Source organism: Chlamydotis macqueenii, chromosome 8 (assembly GCF_036417535.1).
Source record: "Chlamydotis macqueenii isolate bChlMac1 chromosome 8, bChlMac1.mat, whole genome shotgun sequence".
Taxonomy (NCBI): Eukaryota; Metazoa; Chordata; class Aves; order Otidiformes; family Otididae; genus Chlamydotis; species Chlamydotis macqueenii.
In genome coordinates this window covers 35,853,351-35,876,708 of record NC_141563.1, presented here as the reverse complement: position 1 = coordinate 35,876,708, position 23,358 = coordinate 35,853,351, and the positions used below count along the sequence as shown (strand labels likewise).

The 23,358-nt window shown below is 44.5% G+C and overlaps 1 protein-coding gene across 4 annotated transcripts in view; it reads right to left on the bottom strand.

The window, feature by feature from the left end:
• Nucleotides 1-23,358, bottom strand: part of ROR1 (ROR family WNT receptor 1) — a 161,768-nt gene that overhangs the window by 60,896 nt on the left and 77,514 nt on the right. Inside the window, exon 1 of one of the 4 annotated variants that reach the window (XM_086753919.1) lies at nt 23,298-23,353. The exons of 2 other annotated variants lie outside the window; for them this stretch is intronic. Coding sequence is in view for 1 of the 2 variants with exons in the window: in XM_086753918.1 (XP_086610044.1) it covers nt 975-1,020 (46 nt within the window). In the remaining variant the exon portion in view is untranslated. Of the gene's footprint in view, nt 1-974; nt 1,328-23,297; nt 23,354-23,358 lie in introns of those variants that run through there. One more of the 4 variants, XM_086753918.1, reaches the window with a different exon arrangement.

The window sequence follows — 23,358 nt, the reverse complement described above, 5'->3', positions numbered from 1 at the left end:
AATTACTTCTTAAACACACAGAAGTCTCCCCAGCGTAAACAGGCTCCGTTTTACACCATATCCTCTCGGTACAAGGCGTACACTGCGACATGACTTATTGGCTGCGTACGACGAACCAGTAAATGTTGCACATTTGACGGCTTCAACCTCATGCCTAGGATTTTACACGGGTTGATGTTGATGAATGTACAAACTGCCAAATTTATAAAGAGGCTGAAACACAAGGATACACTGTGAAACGTATGCTAATAGAGCACAATTTATATAAAAAGTGGGGAATGTAAATATTTAACCGATGCCAGAGCTGGATGCTTTGGCCAAGTCAGGACTGAGCTACATTGATTGTTCAAGAGGAACTTACACCCTGGTCTAAACCCACACAAGCTCCATCTCAGACAGGCTTAAAGCCCGCACGTTTTGGAAGGTAGATTTAAAACTTAATTTCTTCTGCTAAAAGGCTGGGTTTTAAAATTTTCCTTGAAGTCAACCAGGTGACACTTGTGAGTAAGAGCTGATCAGTGTGCACGTGGAGAACTGGGCTTAGCTCCGGTCTCAGCTGGGAGCACCGAGGGAAGAGCTGGGAGGCAGGATCCTGACCCCGATCCCTCCGTCTCCGGCGCATGCGGGCACAGCATCCTCGAGAGACCAAAACCAAACCAAGACCCTCCAGCTAATTTGCGTTTATTAGCAGCCTCAAGAGAGGGCAAGGTCTCTTGGAGGTGACTGAACTCTTTTTTCGCGGCTCCAGGCTGGGTTTCAGACCCAACGGTAACATGACACAGGCACGTCTGTCCTTGTCCTGCCCTCGCGGGACTCCAGCTCAGGGCTGTCCACATGCTAGCTAACAAAAGCAACTTTACAGGCAATCGGTCTGCACAAAAGGTTTATATCCATGCTTCAGAGGTTTATCTTCAATCCCTTCATCACTGAAATGAGTTAATGTACTGAGTTAGTCACACTTACGGCTTACTCACTATAGGAAAGTTTTCTGAATCCAAGGTTCACCAGGATCTCCCCCATTCAGATAATCTCTAACATTAAGAAAAATTAAATCCAAACTTAACAACAGGATCAAATTTATTTTCATTGCTGCTTTTGGGGGGATCTTCAAACTGCTCCATCAGTGGCTTAAGCATGCTCTTGTACTGGATTCCCCGTGACTTCAACAGATGCAGAATTATTCGGACTTCCAGGGGCCACTCAGCATCCCCTGATGGGCACGCAGACCTCAGCACTGCGAGCCCCATGCTGGCAGCTTCCCAACGGGCATCAAATCCAAAGGTTTGATGAAGTCAATCTCCTGAATCCTTCAATTACGCAGCAATCCTGATGCACTGCCTCAAGCACGGGGAGGACTAAGGAAACGGTTGGCGCAAGAGAGCCACTTGTAAACAACAGGAGTAAGACTTAGCAAGCCTTCGTCTTAATTGCACCCAGAAGTACAAATGGCTGTAGTCTTCATGACCCCGTAATGGCTTTGCCACAAAAAAACCCCGGAGTCTTTAAAAGTTAACAGCCTGTACAATAGGAAATCCACAGGAGCAGGGCAAAGTTGCCTTGTTCGGTCTTAACTGCTTTTTGCAGCCGCGGAAGGCTCGTGGAAGGATAAACCACCGACGACTTTTTTATTAGCTGGACAAACAAGAAGCTAGCCATTTGACGCAACGCTACTGCAGAGCTACAGAGATTATGTTTCAAAGTCACGGCAACTGCCACACTTTCAGAAACCGGCTAGCTTGGCAGTGGATATAGGGTTTCTCCGAAAGGCGGGGCAATCCAAACAAACAGGCTGAGCACCGCACAGCCAGATGAGGTTCCAGTGGACCGACTGCTCGCCCGGTAGCTGCAAAGCGCACAGCTGCGCGCAAGTTTTTCAGCGCTGTTCCTAATTTCTTCTCCTTCAGGCTAAAGGACGGCAGTAATCTCAAGCTCAGCAGGTGATAAGAGCGAGCGTCTGCCAAAGTAAGCTCGAGCGCACAGATTCTGCGGAGTTCAAATGAGCACATGCTTATTACAGGGCCAAATTTGACTGGGGGGGGTTCATTAACATTAGTCAGCTCTGATAGCATCCAGATACGCTTGAAATATTTTGGGCGGACTATTTACAAGCGAAGGAAAACACAGTTTCTCCTTGAAAGCTTCGAAGCAAACGGGACACTGGGAAAGTGCAACGGTAGAAGGTCCCGTAGCCTTCTCCTCAGTTTCATACCTGGTATTTACAGCCTGCTCCTCCTATTTTTCTCCACTCAGCTGTAATTAATTCCCAAATCACTCCTTATGGTCAAGCCAAATTTTTCTGCTGTTTAATTTTCCAGGTCTCCTAAAGTTCATTCACGGGTCCCTTCCTCACCACGCCAGGAGCTACACCCTCGGTTTCGTCCCACTTCTCCACTCTGACCATCTTCTACAGGACTCCACCAAAACAAAATCTTGACGCTACGAAAGCGGCTTCTGAACGAACGATGGAGAGAGACCCTGCACAGCCGCGAGCTGGGGCTCTTGAGGGGTGGCTGCAGTTTTGGGAGGAGGGCTCCTGTTTGAGAGATACGAAGCATTGATTGCACAAAGTCTAAATGCTACATCAGTGATATGAGAAAGATGTTGGAAAATACTTTTTTTTTTAAATTATTCTGTCAGATTACCTTCTAATTTTTGTGACTCTGGTCAAATATCACAATCTACCACCTGGTTAGTTTAAATTAAGACGCTGAAGTAATCAAAATTCTTACCCTGTGGCTGTACAAGACTAAAAACTTTCCATTATTTAATAGATAGATGCTCGAGGAATATTTGAACCTAATCCAGAATTTACTGAGATACCTGGAAAATCAATGAATGATTTTGGATGTTGTCTCAGGTTTCTGCATGTCTTAATCCTCCTGAAACACGGCACTGCTAAGTCGTGTATTTTCTTACCCAGATTCCCAAATTAATTGACTTTGACGTTGGGTTTGCGGGCTGCTGTTAGTCATGCTGTTTACATAAGGCCAGGGATAACAGATTATAGCATTACAAGAATCTTTTAAAAATTTAGCTATTAAAGTCTCAGGAGGGAGTGTAACAGAAGTAAGAGGAGAGATTTTCTTGCGGGTTACCTGGTTTGATAACGACATTACATTTGGTGATCTCAGCCCAGCGCCCTGCAGACACAGTAACCCTCTCAGCGACTCCAAGAGCCGAAGGACCGAATTTCTCTCTCCCAGTGAGTGATCTCCCAGTGCCAGCACTCCTCTGGGATATTAACAATTCAGCCTGGAGGGACCGTGAACTTCAGGTTAGTCCTAAGCCTGTGAATGGGGGAAATGTCACCATTCTCATAGGAATTCAAACTGAAAATGTTCTCAGTTTAGGACAAAAGCTGGATAACAATCGGTACGAGCTGCAGTAGGAGGTATATTCACAAAAAGATGTGAACAGTCCAAGAGAAGTGGGTTCAGCAGCGAGGTATATCCCGAGTAAAGCGATCAAATCCCTTCTGCATCAAGGGGCAGAGAGATGGCAGCGAGAAACGTCCCATCTCTCAACGCGAACACACACCAATCGTAAATATCAATCATGCCAAAGTGTCTTTTTTCACCACATTTCTCAGCAAATCGTGTCTTGTTTGAAATGCCTGGGCTCGGTATGCTGAAGGCGGGAACTCTCAGAAGATGTGGTTCTCTCCAAACCACAGAGCAAATCATGCCCTGTGATTTTGGTTTCCTTGCATTACTGGCTTAAGGCTCTGAAACCATTTAATACCTACACATATATGCACAGGCACACACTCGTGCGCACGCAACTGAGCAGAGGCAGATTTTGGATTCGTATACAAAATCCTGCACGCACAGCATCACATCGCCGACAGTGGAGGCTGAGCATCTCACCTGGGACGAATTTCACAGCAGAAATCACAGCACAATGTTCACCGAGAAGCATTTCTTGTGGTGATCGACATAATTTTGTTCTGCCTCGGGCCTTCTGCTTTAACAAACTGAGCTGATGCACCAGGCAGCAGCATGCACAGCTCTAGACACAAGCTTTATACACAGCTGGGGGAAGGTACGCATCCAAATGTCTTGGACACTATCTGGGGTGAGGTCTTAATTCCCAGTATCCTGCAACACCGTGAATCCAGGAGCTACGGATTCCACAAAGTGGTTATAAAGTTCTACCAGACAGTGAGGAACACTCAAGTCTTGGTGGCCAGAAACTCTGACCTTTAATAAACTGCATTTCAATTACGATATTTTTACTAATCAAAGCATTGTTGGCGCTCTTTCAAGGTAAAATTGTTTGAAAACAGGGAGTTATTGCACCAAACTTTATCCACTTCTGCCTGAGCCCTTCAACGACGGCGTTAGCCTGGACTTTTAGTAACCTGCACTGTCCTCTCCAAAGCAACGAATGCAATTGTTATACCCACTGATGAGCAGAACTTCTGTCAAATCCCTCCCAGGATGGAATTATTAAACATACTCGTGCAGCTGTGTGCAGATCTATACTAACATCAAGCTGAAGCACAGGGACAGCATTGAGGACTAATCTGTCTCGCAGCAGGGTGTGTGAATTCAAGAGACTCACCTAGAAATAAGGGACATTAGGTGACAGAGCTCCTCTCTGTGCAAGCCAAATTAACAGCAAGGACGAGCAAAACCAGTCTTCTGTGATACCTGGACATTACACTCCACAGCTTCGCCTTACAAGAAAGAAACCAAACTTCTCTGAACAATTTACTGGCTTTAAACATGTAACAAACACACATAACAAACGGAATCAGGGACGAGCCTGGCATCCTTACACCTTGCACACTTGGTATCAGCCCAAAAATATGCTCTTATTTCGCAGGCATGAGAGGAGATGGAGGTGGTGAAGGGGACGAGGCTCCTGTAAATTTTCCAGCTGACTCTTGCAAGAGCTCTCCCTTTCTATCTAGAGACCTTTAAGCATGGCTGAGGAAAAGAAAAGCTGTATCGTCATTGCATTTACACACAGTGAGGCACACACCGCGGCATCTCAAAGAGACTGCCAGTTTCTCAGAACCAAAAAGCTGATTTATTTTTCTGGCAAACCTCCAGACACTCACACGGTCGACCTTCTGGGGTCAGGGACGCCCTGCACCTCGCCAGCTCTGCGGGTACTGCTGCGAGCTCTTCCGCTGGAGGCTTCTGCCCGTACCCATGCATTGCTGCCCAGTTCTGGGAGGGTTCCCACTGTGGTTGAGGGAGTTCTGACTAACCAGGATAAATAAAGGACTGCCCAAAGCTTTCAGGATTTGGCTTACTTAGCGCCATTACGCTTGACGTTGTGCCAGGCAAGAAGAACTTGATCTCTGCTCCAAGTGGATAAACACTGCATTGCAGACACAGGAACCTTGGAGATCTCAGCATGTATTTATGTAAAGCAGTGCAGGCGGGTTTACTTTTCAAATAAATAAACACAAAAATACTTCATAATACTTGGAACTCAGCAGAGAACAGCGCGGTGGAATTAGCTTCTCGTGTACTGGGTTGAGGAGAAAGTCCCAGCGGTTGGAAGCGTCACTGATGAAGGGAAAGTGCCAGGCTAGAGAGAGGTTACCGGAGATTCCCCTGCACTGAGCAGTTAAACACAGACCAAAACCAACACGCAGAACCAGAAAAGAGAAATTTTCCCATGTATACAAAGGGATATATTTGATTTGAGCAGGAAATTAATATTTAACAGCTAATTAATACCTGCATGTCCCCCACCCCTACTGCAGCCCCATCAAAAGGACTGTCTGGTAACTCCAGGAGCAAACACAGAAATCGAGGAACAGGCTGAAACTTTAACTGTTACACTTATCACCTGATGCTGCTGCTAGCGTTATTCTGTGAACTAAGAGTCAGAGAAAACTCGGGGGAAACCAGTGTGGTTTTTCAAGAGGTACTTGGTCTCACTTGTCATTCCATTGAAGCCACCAGTAAAGCCGCTATTGAATTAGGAAACGCAGAGCACTTCTGAAAGCTGCACAAGTGGATGGAAAGTGCCTTACAAAAGCTATTAGCTCACAACTGCTCTCCAAGTTACAAGCAACGAAAATAAAGAAAAGCAAAAGCAATGAAGGAGGTAGAAAACGTTTGAAAGCCCTTCTAAACCATCACAAGCTGACTGCCTGCATTAGATAAGCAGCTAAAAACCTCTCGCAGTGCCTTTCATGTGCACACCATCTACTGAAGGCCACTTCATCTTGGCCGAGGCTTTAATTAAATTTAATGTTTATTTGTACATGAACCATAGAACCACAGAAATCAGCGGCAGACGCCGATCCAGGGCACTCCTGCGCCGGCGAGCACAAGCCAGCGTGGCCAGCGCCGGCTCCGGAGGGCTGCGTGAAACCCAGCGTCGCGGTGTTTGCCGGTGGCACCCTGATAAACTGCAGGACCCTACAGATTACGCGCTCTCACCAGCAGCTCAGACATGCTGTACGTTTTACCTAACTCAAATACTCAGGAGAAGAATTACATAACTCAGAGATTTGCTTTGGCACAGGGCGAGGACACCGTGGCACCGTTTCTGTGTACTCAGCAATTTTAGAATCCAAGGATTTCTCGGCATTGCATGCTTGGAGATCTAATACGAGCGCTCTGCAGAGTTTCTGGCCGGTTAGAAAGCAGACAAATGAGAAAAATGAAGACTTTTGTTTTTACTAGGCTGTCAGTTAACATTTAGCAGTATGGCTCAAGTTGCCTTTTAAAGGGTGCTGTGCTCCATCCCGGCTATTATGTGAAAAATGACACAAGGTGCTGTTATTTAAGCAGTAAGTCAGCCCCTAATGACCTTTTATACACAAACATTTGTATTCTTCAAAAGGTGGACGTGGAAGGACAGGAATGAAGGAAATCTCCCTTTAGACAACTCAACTAGATTTCCAGCAGCTAGTGTACACACAGCGCTATTAGAGCTCCGCACCGCTTGATTAGCAGCCCAAAGCCATTTATCCACTTAAAGATTTTGCTTTCATTACCTCAGTTTTAAGGAACAGTGATTCAAAGTGCTGCTCTTTGCAAACACTGGTGACTAAGGCTGGCTTTAAGGCGCACGGTTGCTGGACCATAAGGATGTCTATAGTTCTGCTCAGGCTAACGGAGGCACCGGGTTTGATCCAAAAGGGAGCAGAAATGGTGCTTTACTTCACCGCTGAATGACTCCTTCCACTCAGCTCTCACAGGAGAAATACACGGCACTACTGCAGAAAGAGAAGTGAAAATATGGCATTCTTTGCTGGCCAAAAAAGAGAAAAGAAGGATGGGTTTAACAAAGTAATTTCAAACACAGGGAGCTGTTGTACAAGAGCAACTATGAAGACTATTTCCGCGTGTTCATCTTCACCCTAAAATAATAAGGTCCTTAAATAAAACCAGACACTGGACCGAAGGTTTTATGGTCTCTTCTCCATTAACTACTGGAGCAGAGACAGCTGGTAAGACGGAGAGGGAAGATCCGTAAGGAAGCATGCATTAAGTCACGTGCTGCAGCTTCTGGAAAACCCTAAAGAGAGGCGGTTTTTTGTTTAAAAAGGTCGGAGGTGGGGGGGGAAGAAGAGAGGAATATAATCCTTCAAAAATATTCTTCCCAATAAACAGAGCAGCTATGGAGAAAGGACCAGCACACTTTGGAGAGATCCAGCTGAGACACAGCCTGAGAAGGATCATTTCTTTAATGGTATGCATCCCCTGCACGTTGGTTCTCTACTTATCACTGACTCTGGCTTTGAAAGGGTCATAAACCAGCAAACACCATCAGAAATAAAAGATCAAATTAAAATGGTACCTAGGGCAAACTGGAGACGAGATCCATTGCAAAACAGTAATTCCAGCAAGCGTACCTGCCCAGCTTCACTTGATTATGGTCAACTTGGAGGTAACGCTCTCCAGGAGCTGTGAATCTGCTTTCTACATCTGCATAAGCGGATCTTACACAAAGAAAACTTTACATCTGCGGACACCACATTTAGGTTAACAAGTCAAAAAGCCACTGAGATATAAAACATCAAAGAGAAGTGTATGAAGGCAGCTTACGCGCACGGGTGGAAAAGCAAGCAGGCACCAAGCCTTAGCCCCATCTGCAAACTGGAGCGTTGCATCATGTATGGCCAGGTCCCACGCAAATAGCGCCAGTACTCGTACGCTAAGCTGGAAGATAAGCCTACGTCTCAAAACACACTTCGGAAGGACTGATACAGAAGTTGCAGTGGCAGCAAAATGTCTCAAAATATCCGCCGTGGTGTGGCAGTACTTTGACAATCTGATTGTACACACAGTTACGAACACCAGCTCTTAGGAGTATCGATTTTACACCCTGGGTAAGACAGCAAGCATGTGTATCTTGCTTTCCTTTGAATATTTCCCTACATTCAGAAGCACGGTGATAGAAAGAATCAGCATTAAAACGGTAATTGCACGTAAGTCAGACAAAGAGAGTGGGAAAAAACCCAATAAAACAGGTCCACAAGGCTGAGTGATCAATTGCCAAATCTAAACAAAGAAGATTTACTTGAAGACCAGAAGAAAGAAAAACCCGCAGCCCAGATCACACATGCTTCGTGCCAACCGCCCGATCTTCAAACGTAACGGGTAACGGCGGCTGCAAGCCCTGCGCGGCCCGCGCGCCCAGCCCGCTACGGCGATCTCCGGCACCCTCACTGCCCAGCAAAGATGATTTATAACTTTGCTTTGTAACATGGCACCTCTGGAGCACTGGGTCTTTGGAAATCCTTCCTAATGAGCTTATTTTGGGGTGAAACTCTCATAATGCTAGTTGGCAGAAGTTTAGACTGGAAATCTTTAAAGGCATTCGGGTTTTTAAAGATTTACTCTCACCAGAATAGCAGAGATGGTTGGTATCAGGAGCCAAAGGGTTTTTTTTTTCAGCCTGGAGAGAGTAAGGAGTCTGTTGTTTCTTCCATCTGGAACAGTAGTAATCTATTCCTTAAGCCTGAGCAATAAAATTACTCTAATTTTCTGTTGTCTTGGCTTGAATAAATATTTTCAAGACAAGTTATGTTAAAAATACGCACACACTGACTGTAGAGTTAAATGTGCATAACATCTGTGCTGCAGCTCAGTGTGGCAAGTTGGAAAGGTATCCCAACGGAAAGGGACTTCAAAAAATCCCCGTTTCCATTTGAATTAATAACCTCCTAAAGAAAAACGATTGTAAAAAAAAAAAAAAAAAGGAAGGGGGAATTTAAATTAAAAATATAAAAATAGAGGGTAAATGAGGAAAAAGGAACAGGGGGAATAAAAGAGACTGGAATTCCTGTGGGGGTCTGCACAGGAACAAATCTCGGAGGGACGGCAGGCTGCGAGGAACACAACCCTCTGTCATTTCACGGGATGCAGAGCTGCCCTGGCTGGGCTGAGCGGGCAACCAGGGGAAAAAGTGAGGAAAATATTACAGATTTTCTGCCCCTAGGACCTCCTCACAGCCCTCGCGAGTCTCACCATGGAAGGAAGCAATGTGGATTGCAGCTGCTTGCTAGTTTGTAAGAAAAATGGGAAAAATACTCTCTTACTGCATATTTCTTATTACTAACTATTGAAAACTTCTGAAATGTTGAGCAAAAAAAAAGGTGATTATTATAATTATTTCTGGCAAAAAGGACCAGGGAAATGCTCCCACTTTTCCGTGCAGATTCACTAAACGATCTAAGGGGTGATGAAGGGAAAGCAGAGTTTGTATTTCTGGAAACCTACATTAACAAATCAAACACGTTCTGCAGGACTTCTGCCTGAGGAACAAGTCCGTGCAGCTACAAGAACAGTGGCTGCAGGTACAACGGGGTACGATTTTGGACCAAAGTCCCACGTGCTTCTCATTTCTCCCCTGCGCACCGGTGACAGGGGCTGACCAGGATTTCTTACACTGTAGCTGTACTTCAGGTTTAAACAGCTCAGCTCAAGAGAGGTTATTTCTCATTCACAAGGCACCGCTTGCATTCCAGCCCAACACAAGGACGGAAACGGAGGCACTTTCCCAAAGCAGTTTTTCCTTTCCATTGCCATTTCCCCAAGTACCACAATGTTCGGACATGGGGCGTAGATTCGGTAAGGTGGTCTTTTCAAATAACTGTCTTTTGTCATTTTTCATTTTAAGAAATAAACGCTTGATATTGTTTTCCCTTTACAGGCAATGTTTGGTGCAGTGGGTATAAATGAAGATGTACATCTGTAGACATTTATTCCAGCTGTTCAGTTAAAAAAACAATAAAAATAAAAAAAAAATTGTTGTTCTTCCTTCCCTCTAAAATCTCAAAATTCAATTTGCAACCTTTTGATAGCTAATGCCCTCTTCTGCTCTCTGAGCCAGATATTTGTATTCCCATCAGAATTTCAAGCTCCTTCCTACAAAAACAAACATGGAAGGTTTGCTTCCAAGGAAAACTGCCTTCTGTACAAGCACAGCATTTAAGAAAAATACCAGGCAAACCCAAACTCACATTGCATTCTTCTCCCTCATCTGCTTGCTGCTGTATGGATGCGGTTCCCGGTGCCTCACAGCCCGGCTGAGCTCCGCAGCAGGGCAGAGGGAGGGGAGGGGACGTGGAAACCCAAGAGCCGCACAGCTCTCTGTCTCCTTTGAAGAGAGAATTATGTCTGTTGAGATAGAGCGTAATTGATGTCGAAAATGCATGCGTACTAATAAATTAATATCACAGCAAACTCGAATTACAGGATTTATGGGAATGCAATATAGTCCGTTTGGTAAACAGATCTGAAGTACAGACGATTTGGGAGGATAAGAAATACAGAAGCTTGGTTTCCTTCCAACTGAGGAGATTAATGTCAATATTTAAGAAAGCACCAATTCGCTTGCATAGGAAAGGAAGAAAAAAAAAAATCAGCCATCTGAAACAAAATATTGGATTGCCTGAGAGCTAGAGGATTATCCAAATATAGGAAAATTTCACCCCGCTGCTCTTCATGTGTTTGAGACCATCGGGTATCACCTAACTGCTCTTTGGAAAAAGAGTGGGAGATTGGAAGTGCTGGAAAAGGTGCTTTTTATCTTCCGGACAAAGGACAATTCTCTGGCGTCAAGGCTGCTCGGCTCTGCCGCAGAGCGTCCCCACTCCTGCGCACTCCTAGCTCATAACTCATCCCGATGGCTATGAGCCAGGGCTTGGTAACCATTTAAAATGCTTCATGCTGCAGAGAAACGCCGTTCTTCCTCTAACGGCATCTAGAGTAAGTTCTTCTGGAGGCACCAGGGTTTTTTTCCAGAAGAGCAGCCTTAGCCTCATGGTGTGTATTCCCTGAAATACAGACGTAAGCAGGAGACGAGGAAGGTCTTCCATTGCGAAGGCGAGGAGCACACCCCTGCTTTCCATCCTCCAGCAGAAAGAGATGTGACATGAAGAACCTGTCCGGGGCCTTTTACCAGCCACCAAAGCCCCTTTTTATGCTCTGTCTCCCCAAAAGCAGACTCACTGCGTCACTCAGATCAACACAACACATTTTACTATGGAAGGAGCAACTCAGAATAGTTTAAACGTATCCGTCCTTGTAATTCCTTAGAAACGCTCTGAAAGGTCAAAGGTTTAAAACCAGTTCTTTGAAAAGAGTCCCATAGTGCCGAACTTTTAAAGGAACCTCAACAGGAATGTTAATTACCCAGTCGCGCATGATGCACACTTAACGTGCCAAGTGCGCGGTAAAACTTGAACCAAAAAGCCTCCAGTTCATTTTTCCTGAACGCATTTCACGGCCCAGCTCAGCAGAGTCCTTCAGCACATGAGTAACCTTGTTAAGACTTAAGCATCTGCTTAAATACTCTACTGTAAGAGCAGCTCATGGTCCACATCACAAATGGACCAGAACCAGGAAACCCAGTCTGAAACGCCAAGGATGCCAGGTGTATCTGGAGCTCTACAGGAAGTGTTATTGTGAATTACTGTCTGCCTGTACCTGGTTTACGAACATCTCACAGTGTAATTGTTATGAAAATGTACCATGTTAATTGGAAACATTAATACACAGTCCTTTTCTCTGTCTGATCAAAACGTACTGCTCACCCATCACAACGGCTGGTGGTCGTTCTGCATCAGGCTTTGGAAGCGCATTGTAGTCTGGTCCCATCAAGTACTCACTTACAAAGGACGGCAAAAATCATGATTTATTTTGAGCATCATTAAACTGAAATAGCGCACAAATATTTTCTGGTTTTACCCACACACAACATTTTTATTAAGCCCATGTGTGAATGCATGAGCGCCGTTTCTCAGTCTACGTTTCTCAGTATTCACGGGCCTTCTCAATTTGTAACTGTCTGCATGGGCACAAATGGTGAACACATTTCTTCAAAAACTGTTCATATTTATAAACTTGGGTTATTCCTAGGTGCTTGTTTATGTGAAAATATCTTGATTATAGAAGTTCCAATTCCAAATAGTTCCAATTTAAATTTCTTTTCCAATAACAATGCAAACACTGACCACTTTTTCTTTTTTTTGGAGAAGGAAACCATGTATATCTAAGGAGGGTTTTCACCATGTAATTAATATATCACCACCTTGAAAAGGCTCAAAGTTTCCTCTACACGTATCAGTAAAACCAGATAAAACATCCCTCAGTTATTTTTCCAGAAGATGGGCTGAAGTTTGCACTGCAGCAAATTCCAAATGCCGGTGCAGTCGTGCTTATCTTCCTTCTCAAGTTAAGCGAACATGGAAACTTGGAAAATCTTTTGCTAGCCAGCCCTTGCCACCTGCCTCACTCCCCTAGCTTTGAAGGTGGGATTATCAGAATGGGCCCAGTGCAGCAATGAAACGATGGCGCACGCAAAACCAGTGCCTTCAGTTGAAAAATAACTCGCAGAAATTAACGGGAAACAACGTGAAACACGTTATCACAGACAATGTCACGGGGAAAGCCGTGGCGTGTGTTGTACTTGACTGGAGGTCGGGAACGGGATTACTCGCTTTATTTCAGATCTTTTGGTTGGGAATGCTGGTAGTGGGATGCTGGTTCCCTGTGAACAACAGGTGAATGTGGAAAATTGGGATTTCCTCCAAGGTGCCACAGCAGTAGCCCCATCCAGGAGCACAGAGCAAGGCAGCACAGATGCAGAAACCTTGTTTCAAGTAGGAAGAACCACGTAGAAGACACTTCACAGGTCTTCTCCAGGTAGGTTTCTAAAGAATTTGCCTGTTGATACCAAGCAACTGACTTGGCTGAACAGTAAATACCTATAAACACCATAAATTAAATAGTAACTGAAGAGGAAAGATGCACTGATTACGCGTCTCCATTTATTTCACTATTCCTGCAATTTTCTGTTACTTTTCCCTTTCATATTCTTCATCATGACATTCAAATGGCCAGGCTCATCAACCTTCTGATACGTTTCCCTTAGCTACATTTCTGCTACTTCAGCAAACAGTCAGTGAATTGCACCACTCTCAAATTTATAACTAGAAATAATTTAATCGCTCTCTCTCTCATGGAAAGAAAGATAACTTATCTTTCTTAAAAATAAACAAATCCAAATGGAAAGAATTAATTCATAATTAAATCATTCTCTCCAGAAAACCTACAAGCAAGACTGACGATATCCAGAAGAGATAAGGGGATTAGAAATATAATTCTAAAATTGTCTTAAGGGCAAAAGTTTACACCCACATCAGTTAAATGATATCCATATCAGTTACAGCGAAGGAACTTAGCTCAGTGCCAATTAAAAAAAAAAATAGCAAAATAAAACTATAAAATGAAATGAATAGACAGCATCTTTCAAAACTGCAGTATGTTCCAAAGTGCAGAAGGGCTTCAGAAGGGAGAAATATCTGAAGAAATTTGGAAGGTTTTTAAGTGGAGTTTAAATATTGTACAAATAGCATCATGGAGAGTTTTTTAAAGCTTTCCACATTTTGATTATATTAAAACAGTGTATTAAAATAAAATATTCCAAGGTGAAAAGACAAAGGCAATCTGAATTAAAGAAACACGGGGCATAAGCAAGAACCCGCACGCCAGCCGCTCACAAACGGGGATGCGTGAGCCCGTTTTCATACGGAGCTGACTTTGGCTTTCATCAAACACTTGAAACTCGCCCAAGCCATACCCACCATTGAAGAAATCTGGATGAGTGCTCTTCTCTCTTCTTTCCCGTATCTATCAGCACAACTTGATTTCAGGCAACGATCTTTGGGATGGAAACTCAAATCTCAGGAAATTTCAAAGGTGCCTGTTCTCAGGCCTTGCTAGAAGCAGGAATTACTGCCCTTCAGCAGACACAAGGGAGCCTAATCCCACAAGATTCACAGGCCAAATTCCAGCCCCAAAGCGTTTGCTATGCTTGGATGGGCTCCCCAGAAGCAGTTGAACTTTGCATGCTGGCATGAGCTCACTCTCTGACTCTTCTGAAGTTTGCCCGACCAGATCATGGATGCACATCAACGTTCCCGCAGAGGAAGGCCAGCCAGCTGCTCACACTGGTGTCTTTATCTCCGAAATAGCTGACATATTTTCCTAGCACAAAGCCAACGAGCATCTCCAGAACAGCAAGTGCATTACTGCCCAATAAGCCAACTGCAACAGAAGCGGAGGAAGCCCAGCATCACCCAGCATCTCCCAGCACAGGGCGGCGTCTGGCATCACCGTTCCAGCTCTCCCCGGTCGTATGGTCCAGCACAAGGCCAGGGATGGCTCTGCTCCTGGCACTGGCACCTAATTAAATTAAACACGGTAACCCTGCTCCGGAGGAAACAGAACTGAATGCTGGATCCAATCTGATAAGAGGCAACAACAGCCGAAGGTTTCCCAGGCATTGGCCATTGACTGCAACAAATAATTTAGGGCAGATACAAAATGAGTTGCAACTGCTTTTTATTAAATGTCATGGTAAAGCGCTCAGGCACTGATGCACAGCCTATTAGTAGCTTTAAGATTCCAGTGTTTTGGTGGGAATGCTTCAAAACTGAAGAATGTTTTCTTTGGCCAAAGCTCCACCATTAGATGCAGTTTCTCCTGACATTTTAAGAATTGTTTTATGACTGTTTCCATGGAGGTCAAAAAGGAAATTACTGTTCCAGGAATGCTTAGATAGCATCCACGGCAACACAAAAGCCTAAGTTATAGAGCTGCACTCTGGCCAGGCCGATGGTGTGATGATTAACAAGTTGTGCTGCCACAGAGGGCCCTGAGCTGGGAATGCAGCTGGGAATAGCGCTTCCTAAGCCCAGCAGCCAGTTCCAGCGACTGATCCAGCATTTTCCAGCTCATACATTTTCCTGCACGCCCAATTATCAAATTTTCTTCCTATACATTTCATCAGTCACAATTACTGTTTGTGTTGTTTCCCTACCAACTGCCAGACATCAGAGAGATCAAACGACGACACCTTCTCCCTTTTTTTCTTTTAAAGAAAGTGACTCTGCTTAAGACTTCCCTACGAATGGTGAACGTAAATTTATTAGCTTCACTTGCTACGAGGAAGCTGTTAAAGGCATCAGGAAGCAGCCAGATAACCAAGGCCATAAAATACTTTAGAAATTAATGAATGAAAGATGGGCTGAAGCCACAAAGTGGGGGTCTGGTTCTGATTTTTGAACTTGTGCAGAGTTCACAGATGCTCACAGGCAGGGCTTTTATTCCAGAGAGTAAAGCATCGGTGCTCAAGTTTAGAACAGAATCAAACTTTTTTCCAAAGCTCAGAGTTATCCCAAATCCTTGGGTTTTGTTCTGATACATTGCTAAAATGAATGAGAAATCCCGTGAGCTGGAAATTGCTACAGCTGGCTTTGGTCAAGCATTTCCTGAGACCACGCTGGGGAAAATATCGCTACTGCTGCTACCACCGGCTATTGCAGGTTTGAAATACCGCGTCGATGAAGAGTAACACCCATTCCTGCTTAAAAGAACTCATGATCTGAATAGGTAAAACACAGGAAGGGGAAAGGATGAAGCCATTGCCCCAAGCCAGAGCACGCTACCCGCTGTACTGCCTTGGCCCTTCCGACCTGTGCTATCCCAGAGCACCCAGCAAGGCTGATCACTTATCTCCCCCCAAAACAAAGCGAAATTTAAGTTTTACCCAAGTTCTGATGAAATCAGGGAATTCTCTCCTGGTTTAAATACATTCATTGAAATGGAAATCCATACTTTGCATGCTGGTGCCTCGTTTGGGCAGGGAGAAATGGAGTCTTTACATCTCTGTCCCTGTTTTGTCACTCAAAAAGGGAAACACCCTGGAGGAAAGGATGGTGGGCAGAAGAGCTCAGAGACACACCCACCCACCCACCCACCCTTACACAGCACTTCACAAATCAGACCTTGCGTACCTTATCACATACTGAAGGTGCATTCTCTCCTCAAAAATTAAAATTACCTTTTTAGAATAGAAACCTTTTTTCTTTCTTTCCTTCCTACACCATCCCTTTAGACATCTGCATTAGCACAACGAGACCAGTAACAGCTGCTGAGACTCACTATTCATTTTTTTTTATCGTACAGTTCCTCTGTCACTAAATTTTACTCGCTAACTGGAAAAGCATCCACTCCAGAGTCTTCTAGCTTCTTTACGGCATTGGCTGTGGCACCAACAGACAGGGTCACGGACCACCCAGGAGACAAAATGGCAACTAAGGCAGATGCTTACACGGAAAAACGAATGTTAGAAAACTATTTGATGTATTTTTAGCCCCTTTTTAATGCATTTTCGCAGCTGGAAACGAGGTGGGATGCCAGAACCGTGGGCCAAGATCCAGAAGCCATAGCAGCTTTTCCACGGACTTTGACTGGCCTTGGATCAGGATCACTGCGGCCAGGCTGCCTCCACCGCACAGCTCGGAGCTACGCGATTCGGCTGTTTGCTGGGATTACAGTCACGGCTTCCTTCCCATTTCATACGCGAGCTCTAAAGAATTACACACAACCAGCACTCTAGGAAATGGGAGATTTATGGAGAACAAACACCTCTGCATACAAAATTAAAAATCTTATCCTTGAGAAATGGGCGGAGCAGAGTATAGAGATGAGAAGAATTCTTTGCAGACCTTTTAGAGCTTAGAGCTATGACTTTATTTATAGCATCCATTTTAACTGAGATGGGAACAGAGAGGGACAAGGACAGCTTAGCCACAACCTTAGATGCCAGGTAGGCTTTAAAGTACTATCTGCAGCTTCTCTGAATAAAAGTAAATATCAGAGCCCAATTTGCCTTTCTCTAGTCTTTAAGCACAAAAGCAGAGATAAAGGACTCTTAATTTTAAATACACTGATCTTTGGGATATAAATCTGTGAAAGAATTACAAAGGTAAAAATAATTCAGAACCACGATTAAACTAAAAATCACATTTTTAATTAATTTAATTGTGGATTGGGCTGCAATATCGTAGGGCCATATCGCTCCGCCTATCTCCCACGTATGGCAATACGAGGAATACAGCTCAAAGTAGATTCCAGGCCTTCTGTAATTATTCAGATTTGTTTATTTAATGGCCATATTGATGCAAGGCATTCTTAGGAACTGCACTATCATAATATCTGGCCATCGTTCTCAGTGCTTCCCGGATTTGCAGTAATTGCAGAGCCAAAGAAGAGTCCCGGCATTAACCCAAGCCATGTGCAGAACCTTCCAGAAAAAGTTGTATCACCGTTTTTAAAAGTCAAGAATCGCTAACATTAGTGAGGCCACTCATTCCTATCCTAAAAGAGATTTCCAGGCTGCCTACAACAGTGGCACAATAATCCACATTTAGGAAAAAAAATTCTCCTTAACTAAGGAGGATGCTTATTTTTCCATCTGAAACCATTTGCTGTGAGACCTGAATCAAGTGGTCAAACGTTTTAGCAAAAGTTGTGACAAGAAGCCACCTTATTTAGCTAATTCCGTAACGCGGCAGAAGCTATTCTAACACTTGAACAATGAGCTTTTTGGCAGCACATACTCTGGAAATAAGTGCCTAACTGTCCATTCTCCTGACAACTTTCTTCCTGGATTTTTTTTTTTCTCTTAAATCCCATCAATGAAGGATTACCAGGATTTACGTAGCAATTTAATACCTTCAGGAAAGAAAAGGCACACAGTACAGGAAGAGGAACAACAGGAATAGAATGGATCTATCATAATTTAAGTTAAACTCGCAAATAAATTTACTCTGACATTGACTGATAAACATCTCGCCTATTTGAACTTGTTTCCTGGATTGTGATTCCGTCCTGCAGCTGCCTTCTCCGACTGCTCCAACGGGCTGGATTTTGGGGAGCACCGCTACCCTGCGCCGGGAGGTCAACGAGACGAGAAGTCACAGCAACTGGTAACACTTCACGCCCTTGGCATCGAGCGCTGGTTTGGTTTGGTTTGGTTTGGTTTGGAAATGCCACTTGTCTTGCAGGCTGCTCATACTACCTGACTTAGACATCCTTTAATGCATTTTTTAAAATTATTTTTATATAATTTTAAAAATGAATGCTTAGTCTACAAATACCCTGTTGAGTCAACCAAAACTGAAAAAATTAAGATGTTTCACACTAAGACTCCGGGATTGGATCCATACAGCTTTACTTCCCCATGAAGTGTCCCAGACACTGAACACTCCTTGATCGCCTGATTTAAATTCCCATTTATCCAGACTAACGGCTCCCAGAGGTGTACCGTAACACATGTCCAAATGAGACGGCCGCTTCCCTGTTCTCCTCCCTGCCCACCAGGAATATCTCAGGACAATCTACCTCCACCTCTCGCCTCCTGTGCCTTCTCAAAATGGGGATGGGGTTAAGCAGCTCAAGTTTTCATGGCATTCTCTACCAGCGAGAATTAGAAAGCCCCCGTGACCGGGAGAGCAGGAGACCCGAGGAAACAGTGGGGTCAGTGTGACCGGCAGCCGGCTCAGCGCCTTCGCAGCCCCACTGATAACAAGGCTTTTTTTGTCCGCGTCTCAGCAGAGAAAAGCTCTGAGGAAGGATTGCTGAAGCAGTACAATGAAACAGCTTTGCAGATACTGACGGGGAGCTCCTTCCACGCATGAGGGGAGAGGTACGAGAAAACACAAAGTCATTTGTTTGAAACTTTAATGAGTAGATGATGAAGGCTGAGCCAGCAGATGAAGGCAGGCGCTCCCCTCCTCAGCCCGAGGAAATACGATGGAGAACAGAAGAGGCTGCGATGGGCTTTGAGAACTAAGAGAAGCAGCTCGCATTTGGTAAGGCAGAGGAAGAAGAGGCAGTCGAAAGCACATGGAGAAAATGGAGCTAGGCAAAGACAGGGGCTAAAGAGTTTATTTTTCTATACTGCAGCACAGGAGTCCTATTTAACCCCTTTTGGGCTGGCTCGTAGTCAGGTGTATGTACCCCTGTGAGCATTTGGGCTTTATAATCAAATTCCTGTGCATTAATTAAATGGGTGGATTAAAGGAGAGAAATCCTCTGTGGCCTGACGGAGGAGAGGCAGCACTGTGAGCTCAGCCCTTACAACCACCATGGTGTCTACATGGCAAAGAGCGCTTCTGAAAAGCTCCAGACGTGAGAAGCGCTTTCCATCTGAGCCTGCAGTCAGTGCCATAAGGCACAATTCCCCAGGAAACCAGGCTTCCCCAGTTCATGTGCTCGTACTCGGCTCTATTTCACTGGTGTCCTTATCACTAATACCTGCTGCTGCGCGAGGCTGCTTCCTGGAGAGCGGGAATGCAGCAGGGGCTGGGCCGTTTTGGTCTTTACAGAGGTCGCCTCTTCTTCCAAACCACGTTAACTCTGAAGTTGTCCATCAGCCTGCTCCAGCGCAGATCAGGAGCAAGTCACAAACCTTCACGCGACAATCCTTCCGTTCAGCTATTTATAGAATTTTTACATGTAATAGGTGCTTACATGCTTTTTCTGTCTAACAGTGAAGAGAGAAAAGGTGGGAAACGTACCTCTGAGTTTGCGTAGAAACAATAAAGAGATATATATAATGATCAAATGCTCTGATCAAAGCAAGCAGAAGAACCACTGGATGCAGATTTAGTGATGGATGTTTGTTTCATTTTCCTACAATGGACATGCTGCTCTACAAAAAAACGGGGGAGGAACAGAGCATGCATTGTGCTTTCCTACTGCTGCTTTTGGAGGAGCCACGGTGTAGGTGCTGACTTGGGATTTCCCACAGGGGTACGGAGAAGGGGGTCAACCAGCCTTTGATCTGCAGGCCAGGAGCCTCTCTGGGCCCCACACACCACATGGGCTCAGATGCTCCACAGTTTGACTCCCAACATCTTTGGGAGTCAAAACCATCTTACTGGTTTTTGCTGGCTAAAGAGCTCATCTGCTTCTGAATGGTGCTTCTCAGGCTGAAGCCACTCTACCTTTGGAGGACAATGTGTGTTTTTTAACCTAAAAACAACAAATTGGCTATCATCGGCACAGCCATTGTGTAGATTCTTCCCTCTTCGCTGTCGGAAAGTAAGAGGTTAAATCCCTTTCCATTTTAACAAAAACATATTTTAACTAAATCCAACACTCTTCTATTTAACTTAAAAAAAGAAACGGGCATGCTGTGCTCTAATAAATTTTTCCCTGGCGCTTTTCCTTCTCTTTGAATCTTAGATGAAGAGGGAAGAGAAAGAAAGAGAGACAGAGAGAGAGATTAACTATTTGGGCTAGGCTGACTGCCCTTTAAATTGTCAAAAAGCTTGAAAGATATATGAGCTTGCCGTACTGACAGTCCCAGTAATGTAGGTCAGACCCTGAGGGTTTCCAAGGCTTTCAGACCAGCCTATCTGTAGACACTAGACACAGGATGTCAGCATCTCATTTAACAGCTTATAAAAAACCCCAAAATTGCGACATGGTCGGGCCTGGCCAGAAGAATGCTTTTTATTTTGTTTAATCAACAATTGCTAAGTTAACCTGGCAACACACATGAAGTTAAATCACGCTGAGACTTCAGCAGGCCATTCTGAGTGTGGAACTTTCTCCTCTGTGTTGGGAAATCACATTAACAATTTCATCTACGCTTGTCTCTTACCTACGTGATATTATTCCCCATTGCACTCTCCAAAAAGCTTATTTCACGTTGCTGCAGCTGACCCAAGCAGCCGAGTTCCCACCGCTCACTTTCATAGTTAATCCTCGAAGCTCAAAAATCCTGCAATAAGGATTTCATTCCTGACGCTTGCTCTGTATTTTCCATTTCTCCGTTTCACCCATCATTCCCTTGGACGACGTTAAAACAGTTCCTCTCTTTTCTCGGTTTTTCCCTTTCCTATCCAACGCCGCCCACTTCAAGGCAGTCGGCGTTTCCCACAGAGCTATTTGCTGCTCTAAACTCGGAGGGGAGAACGCGGCATCTGAAACGACGTTGTGTGGTAGCTATTAGCAAAGGCTGAATCGCAATAATTACGTACTTGGAGACAACACATCCCTTCCCTCTCTCGAGTCCTTGCTGTTTCGGCAAGCTGCGTGTACCCGAAGCCGAGTGATAGGTGTTGATTTTGCGTTTTTACTTTCTACAGTCGAACGAGCTTCTCAGGGCTTCCTTCAAGTCTCTTAAGTGATTTTAAGGAAAAAAAAAGGAAAAGATGTTTTCTGCAGCCAGTTTCAGGGTATAGTTTACATCTACCACTTTCAGGCATTTCTAAAGACATTAGAAAGACCACAACACAATCTCCTTTTTCCTTCCCTCCTCCATAGTTTAGTTTGGGAATTTTTGTGCCCTCCTGTGTGACAGACCCCGGTGCTCATCACATACCTGCCAACACGACTCCCACATCAAGGCCTGAAACCTTACCGAAAGGCTGCATTTTAATGCCCTGTTCCTTCGCTATGTGTTTCAGGAGGGGAAAAATAAAAAAAAGAATATTAAATTGGTTGGAATCCGAAACTCTCCTGCCCGAGTGGCTGAAGTTCAAGCAGCCAGAATAAATTTTCCTACAGCACTGCCCTCTCAACCCGAGCAGAGAAGAGACTCCGTTGCAAGGTTTTGTGGAGAAGCAAACACAAAAGGAAACGCTGAACTCGTGTTGTTATAACCCAGGAATTCGGCGAGTTAACAACAGCCCGCTGGGGCAATAGAAGCCTTCATTCCTTGTTTCTCAAATACTGCGTTGCAGCGGACAAGAACACAAAAAGATCATTCACCTACGCGTTTCTCAGCGGAGTCTAATCAAGTGGGACAGCGGAGTGGCACATGCTTGCCGAGAGAATTTCAAGGGGGGAGGGCAGAGGAGGGCTGAATAACATTTAATAACTTTGAAACGCGATAGCTACCTAGAAAATAATGTCATGGCTGGGAACAATGGTGTTTCAGAAGCTACTCACAGAATGACTGAATTCCTTGTTTAAATCTACAGGAAAAATTATAAATATGCATTAGCGGTAGTCAACAATGTAGAGATTTGAAAAGTTTCAGCTCAGTCGAGTGATATTTTTGAAATATTTATCTTATAATAAAATCTGAAGAAAGCTAAAATTTTACCTAGAAACCTCTTGCTCACAGTTCCTTTCCAATACTGGGTTTGGAAGTCCTAGCTGACGAATGAGATCTGAGGTTTACAGGACAAGTACAGTAATTTTGTATATTCACTTCAGAACTTTGCTTTTACAGCGTGAACCCCGCCAGTCAGCTGGAGCTCTCCCTTTGCAGGATCTGCTAGGAGTGCACGAAAAACAAACAGGGAAACCTCGCCAGTTAACAGCTGCCTCAGCCATCCTGGCTTTATCAAGACTCCGCATTTTCGGCCACGCCAAGTGTCAAGGAAAACAAATGTATACCTGTGAGCTCTCTTTAAATTCAGAGTTTAACAGGAAAAGTAAACTACAGCCACTTAGTGTTATCTCCACTGCCCCACACAAAGCATCTGAAATAATTAGAATGTAACCTAAAAGATCTTAGAAGTAAAATTGTCTCAATCTAGTTCAACAAAGTTAAATTACTGCATGAGGTTGTTTTAAAAACCTTTACATCCCCGCCGATCTCAGCGTCAGGCGTGACGGCATCTCCCCCAGAAGTACGAGAGCCCTTCCAATAGGCGATTGCGTTACGGGTTGGATAATGTCGTCAGGATCACGCCAAGGAAACGGGCTCAGCCTTACTTTTACAAACATGGCAACGATCAACCCCAGGCAGGAGGTGAGGGTTGATTATGTTTAAAGCAATTTAACATGTTGCAACAACGTTAATGCTGCTCCATTAAATGAAACTGCGATCTAACAGCAACACAAACACCATGGCTACGGACCCGGTGCCACAACCTCGATTCACATCAGTTACGTCTACCTACATGAGTCATCTCCCCGAGGTAAAGATAATGGATGAAAGGGAAAAACTGAGAAGCTGGTTACAAAACTTGGCTTCGGCTGTGCAATTCAGCAGTTAGTTACTCAAAACCGGCAAAAAGTAACGCCTAATCTCCACAGCAACTGGAGTGTTCCTCACCCCTGT